Consider the following 7,842-nt stretch of genomic DNA (forward strand, 5'->3'; position numbering starts at 1 on the left):
ACTTGTACTTGGAGTAGCCGGTCACGTGTGTCTGTCGCGCGATTTTTGTCATTGCAACACGATGACAAGTTTCTATACTTAATGACGACGCGCGTTGTTCAACCGCCTCAACCAATCGAACACAACGTCAGTGTTTTCGTGAATGACGGAACATAGACGTGCACAATATTGATATAGTGACGTTGACGGCAGGTGAAGGTACGTGAAGAATGAGTTCCTATCAGTTCGTCAACTCGCTCGCATCATGCTACGCGGGTCAACAGCCACAGCAACAGCCAAGACCGACCGCGAATTCACCTGGAGAACCGATGCAGGCAGCATCGCCGGCTGGTGGCGAGTACTACAATCCAAATGCAGCCTCTACCAGCTATCCTGCACCTTGTTATTCGCCTCAACAGCATTATCCTCAGCATCCTTATGCCACACCGGCGTCGGGTATGCAACATACAGCACCAACAGGAATGATAGACTATACTCAACTGCAGCCGCAGCCTCGGCTAAATGCGACCACGACGTCACAACAACACGGTATGCACGCTCAACAATCGCAACATCATCAGCAATCACATCATCCTCAGCAACAACTTCACGCGGATCCAACAACACCTCTTCTGCAGGGTGCTTCGGCACCCTCAGCACCATCAACGTCCAGCTGCAAATATGCTGATTCGACATCGTCCACCAGTGTGGCATCTCCGCAAGATTTAACCACATCTACTTCGAGAAATAGTCCAACGCCCTTAGTCGCACCTGGTACAAGTAAAGCCGCATCAGGATTGACTTCACCACCTGGTAGCTCGTCAAGGTCGTCTGTGGCTGCGTCCGCTGCTTCACCACCCAGTGGTAGCTCGAGGGGCGTCGGCGAAGGAAATTCAACGTTGACAACAGCATCTTCTGCTTCGTCGCCCGCTTCCTCTACATCCAGTACCTCTAGCACGGGTAATAATTCGTCCAACAAGGGAAACACTTCTGGCACTAACCCGCCTCAAATATATCCATGGATGAAGAGGGTTCACATTGGGCAGAGTAAGTCATTTATTTTATCTATCTTTTAAATATTATCGCTAAAAATGATGTGGTTTTCAAAATACATGTCCTGTTTCTTCTTTTTTTGTTTGCGAATGAAACTTGCTCTTTATTTTTTATTAAATCGGTAAAAGAGAAAATTAATAACAATTACATTAATTTATATGTTATATTGTTAAGATTACAACTGTTTAAGAGTTAAAAAAAATCTGAGTGTTTTATTTTATAACATTTTTAATAAATATATTCATCTATATTAATATATTAAACAATATATTAAATCGTACATCACATTTAAATTTTTAAATATGACATACAATGTAATATTTTGCTTAATATATTAATATGTATGAATGTATATATTTATTCTTTTTAACTTTCGAATATTATCTATCTATCAAATATTATCTATCTATCAAAAGCGTAGAAGTGCTAAAATACACGACCTCACAAATTTATTCAATTTGATGATAACAATCTCTACTTAAACCGTTATTCGTTTTAAACACACATTTTATATTCGATAAACACAGAAATATATAAATTTTGACATCTGAAATATAACACTTGATTTAAAACGCAAATATTTGTAAATAATTACTTTATTTTTATGTTTTAAGTGCAGCAATATATTAATTTGCGTAATGAGGCTCTCTATAATGTAATTTTTGTATAAAAAGATTAAGAAAAGATTAAAATAGACAAATAATAATATTCAGTAGATTTTATACAAATGATCGCTATTCAGTATTTCTAAAGTTAAATAGATATTACATAAGAGTAGTAGAACAACAATTAATAAATTACAGTATCTGATGTGTCGAAATGCGCATTACGTGCATATTAATTAAATAAAAATATTATATATTATACAATATATAAGAACATATATTTTATTGTGAGATAATTACAAAATAAACATCTTTAAAGCAATATACGCATTTTATCCACGGATACTGCAAGAAATATTTGACAAATTATTAAATTACCGAATAACAAAATAATTATTAATAATAATTGGAAAATATTTTTATATCTCTAAAATTTTTTATGTATTTTAAAGTCTTTAAAAGTTATATTATTATTAATAATATCAAATAGCGAATAATCAATAAATTAAATTTAACATTACTGTATTGAAAAATTTAAAGCACTTTATAAAGCAACTTTCTGATCATAATTCGTGTAAGAAAATATTTTGTATAGTACCTTGTTAAGTGTAATTGTCAAGCAAATATACAAATAATTGAATAAAATATAAATTAGCAATTATTAAGGGCAAAATATTACTATATTGCTACATTTATCACGAGATTGAGAGAAAACAAATAAGGCATAAGAGAAACAATTAGTTTAAGCAGGGGAATAGCAATTATACATGTAAATACATTTTGGAATAAATATTCGATAACGCAATAAAACCGTCGGTCGCGTCACCACACACTCGTGCTCTCTCTAGGATCCGTCCGAATATGTACTTTATAAAACACACGGAAATGAGCTCGCGCGCGATTTGAGATACGAACGAAAGGTAGTGTGGGGGTGCGGTCAGAACGGGTAACAGTAATTCAGCGGAGACCAAGACTAGATTCACCTGCCCTCGTGGCTCAAAGAAGATAAAACAGCCGAGCGCGCTGGTCGCGCTCACATTAGTCGCCCCGCGTGATTTACTGCGCGGCCAGTATGATTCAGTCAGCGGGGAATTTGACGAAGAATTAATGGTATTATGATATCGTGTGTAACTCTATGTATGTGCGCCCGGGCCATAAATCAGGCTGCATTGTAAGGCGCGGGGGGTTGCCTTCTCCTTCTAGTTCTCTCGGGTTAGCTCGAACGAGGGCCTCAGATCGTTCGGCTCGGCCCCCAAACGGGATACGCAGCTCAGATCTTTCTTGTACAAGTTTTGGCTTCCTCTCCCAATCGTTCGCATGATGCCCGCTTGGTTAATACAGCATCCTTTTACTTCGGTTTATGTCCCTGTTATGATTATTTCGCGTATGCTTCGATTCGCGAAAAGCAAGAGATGTAAGCAAATTCGTTTGCAAAATCGTTTTTTTATCGGTTATAGGTAATATCATATTGTAAAAACAAGACCCTACAGGTATATATTTAGCACGATGTGTATCTTAACTACCTGAACGATTACCAATTTCCAATTTAATGGAATTCTAACTATAATTAAACTCTGAAGCAATAGTGATGCAAATTCGATAGTGATGGATAACTTCAAGAATGTTTACTGATGAATTATAATTACTTATAATACTACTTATTTATAATAAGGATTAATGAAAATGATAGAAAAATTAATTTATATGGCAAGCAAATAAAATAGAAATTTTTTTTAAAAGTCTGAAAAATATGATTAGGTAAATTATATGGTCTATAATGAATAAATATTATTATAAATTTACTAACACAGGAATATAATTAGTGCGTAGCTAAGAGTAATAGCAAAGTAAAATCAAAATTTTTGAAATAGTATATCTTAAAATAGTTATCTAATGATCAATTAGGATTGCTTTTTAATATCTTCATGCCTTTTCTTATGAAAACAAAAATTGGAGCGTAAATCGGATGTTATGGAAAAATAACAGAAGCATGAACGAAATTTCTAAAAAGCGAAAATTGAAACAATAAAATGTAAAAGAAGCATTTACGCTTCTATCATATTTTGATATTTCAATATATTTTGATGTTTTCGTCTTCTAAAAGTTTCGTTTACGCTTTTCTCATTACATCCGATTTACGCTCCGTCTCCCATTACATCCGATTTATGCTCCGATTTTTATTTTCATCAGTTTGTCTGAATTTTTAACATTTACTGACAAAATCAACTCTTTTAGTTTGTACCTCAATCGAAATAAATTTCAAGGACAAGATTTCTTTCATAAAGAAAAAATTATTTAAAATATTATTTAAATTTAAAGTAGATTAACGATTGTTGTTATACATTTGTACATTAAATAAGTATGAGAGATTTACGAAAATTATTTGAACAAATATGTAGAAATCAAAACTGTAAGTAAAATAATACAACAATTACAAATGAAAATAAATAATTCATATCTACATTAAGAAGAAAATAATTGATTCGTCGAGGTTAATGCTCAACACAAGACATTCCGTTTAGACTTCGTCCAGCCGTTCCGACGCTTTTGAAGCGTCTTCTGATGTATAAACGTTTGAATACTTTATTTGAAAAAATAAACTGTTCATTAATAGCCAAAAGAACGAATGAGATCTGGCTTACTCGAAATAGTACATTAATGTATGATTTTACTACTTTGCTCTATAAGAAACATTTTTTTATCAGAATGTATATATAATTATTAGTTTTAATATATTTATTATATTATTCTATAATATTCTATTATATTATTCTATAAACAAGCAATGAAACCTTAGTCATATATATTGTCTTTACGATAAGAATATTTTAATAAACACATTTTTTTCAGTTAAGAGAGAAGGTACAAAATTAAATTTAAAATTAAGTTTAACATAAATATTTTAATATTAGGTGTAGTAAAAAGAAATCCATTATTTTTGCATGAAATGGAAAAATAATGGATTTCTTTTTACTATACCTAATAGCATTAAAACATCATAAGATATAATTTATGACTTTATAAATAATTTATTTGAAGCGATTATAGATGATATTGATAATTATTTAAAAGAATTATTGTTTACATAAATGTTAGCATAATTATTTGTGGATTATTAATATGTAGGCAATGGAATAAAATGCAAAAGGTGAAAAAATATTTTAAAATGAGATTAGGCAAGTGGAGGGCAGATTTACTTTAAAAAAGTATAATTACACACCAGTTATATAAACAAAGCTGACGTAAGAGACCTCGAGGAAACAATTATACGTTTTCATTAAATCTTATCAATAAAAAATAAAACAACAATCTCTCTATTATTATAAAAGATTTATCCTCTATGTTTGTTATTTGCGCGTTAAGAAATTCCCTTCGCCACTTTAAATTATTATAATTTTTGAATATCAGAAGACACTTTTTAATAAAAATTGAAAAGTATTTGTATAAATTTAGAACAATTTTTTGCATTTTTCACAATGTACTATATTATTTTAAAAATTGTAAAAATTATCCAGAATATGACCTTGCTGCCGGCAAATCATCACGCAGCCACAAGCATATGGGTCATCTTCGGGAGTATAAGTAGCAAGTCGGAGATAAGTCCGAGATAAGTAGCTATCATCTGACGAGCAGCAAACGTGAATAAACATGTAATTGATGCGTGAAATGGACAGTTCTGCAGTTTATTTCCGAAATATCGACCTGCGTGTATGCGAGTGGGTGCCGTAGCCCCTGTTTAGATAAGCAGAAGGTCGTTTTCGTCATGGAGTCTGTAATTATGGGCCGATCATTCCGCTATAAATAAGGATGTGCGGAGCGCCGCGAGGAAAGGCACGTTTCTGTGTCCCGATTGATAGATGGCTACCAACGTGATTCCCAACGTACGAATCCCCCACGCCGGAAGGGTAGACAGTCGAACCAGTGGAACTGGATCTCACTTAATGCCCTTAGCACATTTACATGTCATAAATATGTGATAGTTGGCGGAACAATTTTCTTGTCGAGAAATGGCGTCTACAAATGATTTAAATGAACCATGATATTATGTCAAGCTTTCTTGATTGCCATTTTATTCGATTAATTTGTCATAATTCTACATATGCTAAAGTTCCATATATTTATGCTAATAACGAAGAAATAGAAAATGATTTTTTGTTTATTGCATTTTACATGTTGGATTCAATATAGTGCAAATAAAATAGTGCCTTAAGCAAATATGCACGTACATATGTATATACATACGTATGGTTACGGCGTTCAGGAGAAGGAGATACGAGGACGAGCTTCAAAGAACTGGTTTTACTAACTACATAGCATACTGCATTTTTACGCCGACGAAAATGTTTTTATCCCGAGACACTTAATCAATCCACGCCATACGTACGTTCTAAGACATTAGGGTTAGTAAAATCTAGGATTGTTCGTCATCGTCTCAAAATAATTCACAATCATATTTCTTTAGAAAATTCATATAATACAAACACACATATACATACAACATAGCATATTTTCCCTTAAATTTATAAATATAAAGTTTATTGTTTAATAAAATTTAATAAAATAAACTAACATTTAAAAAATAATATAAAAATAAAAATGTTATTTTTTATTAATTAATTAATATGATATGATACAATTACCATACAATATCGATAAAAACATAATGATAATATTATTAAATTATTAATATTATTTGTCTCTTATATTTAAAGTATATACATGCACAACGTACATACGTATGTATAATATTAAATATGTTTTAAATCAACGAAATGTACTCTATTTCAAAGTCTAATAATTCAAATAAAAATAATATTGAAAAAAATATAATTTTTTTCTTTCATGACTCTTAATTACGATTGTGATGAATCAGTTGAAGCGAAATGTGTTGTACAAAGAGAAGAAAGTTACCATCGTTACTGTAGTTTGCGTATAACCGCGGGAAGAGCGCGAATCACTTATTAGGACATAAATTTTCATTGCAAGCGCCTAGTGCAAACGGGATGAGCCGATGGGGTAATGGATGTGTGCCGAGGGCGAAGTGGGCCGCCTGTTGCTGCGTGGCCCGGTCGCCACGGGGATCCTTGATCCTTATGCTCTTGCAGTCGCCCTTTCGGCCGACAAACCCTCCCCGAGGAGAAGATTCCCTCTTCTGAAAATTTACGAGCTAACGCTGAATGGCGTAGTAAAGGGCGATGCCGCCGGTACACACATTTCGTGGTTTTGTCACAACGCGTGAATCAAAAAACTGCTCCGCAAAAATAACCGCAAGTATTTTGTTTTCCTTCACCGTATATCATGAGATTTTTCTAGATTTCGAGGAAACGTTTCACGCTATTTAACACGACACTGATTACATCCGTAATAACATTTGCAGAAGGGAGCGTAGAAGAAGAACGAGAGATGCAAATACTTTAAAACAATATTGAGAGAACGAATATCAGAAAACAATTAAAAGCAATAATAATAATAAACCCAAATTAATTTGTTTTTTTAAATGAAATCACAGTTTTATAACTATATCTCTTTTAGATTATATTAGATTAAATTAGATTATAATAATGAGAGATAACTATATTAAATATAAATAGTCATATATCTATAATTTTATCATTTCCTATATACGTATTATTAATATCGTGATAACATTTCAGCACCTTCTAGAAGTTTTGCTAATGATTATTAACAACGCTCCTTTCGCGACGGGTGATTATTGCAAGCCGCGGTAATGCAAGAATCGTGCGGAAGCGTCATCGTCCGTCGCGACAACTCGATTTAGAAGATACACATAAGTTGCATGCAATGTATAATAGTTATATATACCACACAGCCCGAGCACGGATGTGCCAGTGATAAATAAATCACACAAAGATCAACGATTCTGTGTACTTACATCATCCTTTTAAAATGTACAGCCTAATGTGATGTAATCAAATTCTCGACCGTTTTGCTCTGTCCGCCGCAAAACAAACTATATTATGAAATATATCCGGCGTAAATCAGATGTAAATATTTGTCATTCGTTGCTATTAGTTAAAATACTCAAATGTTCCCTTCTTTTTTATATATATAAAATTACTAAATTATAATTACTTAAATTATTAAATTCAAATAACTATAATTTTAGCTAAACATCCTTAGTTTTTTTTTAATAGATAAACAAAGAAATTATATACACATATATATATATATATATATATATATA

The 7,842-nt window shown here is 32.5% G+C and overlaps 1 protein-coding gene across 1 annotated transcript in view; it reads left to right on the forward strand.

The window, feature by feature from the left end:
* Nucleotides 1-209: 209 nt before the first annotated feature.
* The window catches only part of LOC105617533 (homeotic protein Sex combs reduced), a 20,133-nt gene continuing 12,500 nt past the window's right edge, over nucleotides 210-7,842 (forward strand). The window contains exon 1 of the mRNA XM_012199088.1: nucleotides 210-1,026. Within this exon, the coding sequence (XP_012054478.1) occupies nucleotides 210-1,026 (817 nt within the window). The remainder of the gene's footprint in view (nucleotides 1,027-7,842) is intronic.

This window comes from Atta cephalotes, assembly GCF_000143395.1.
Source record: "Atta cephalotes unplaced genomic scaffold scaffold00013, whole genome shotgun sequence".
NCBI lineage: Eukaryota > Metazoa > Arthropoda > Insecta > Hymenoptera > Formicidae > Atta > Atta cephalotes.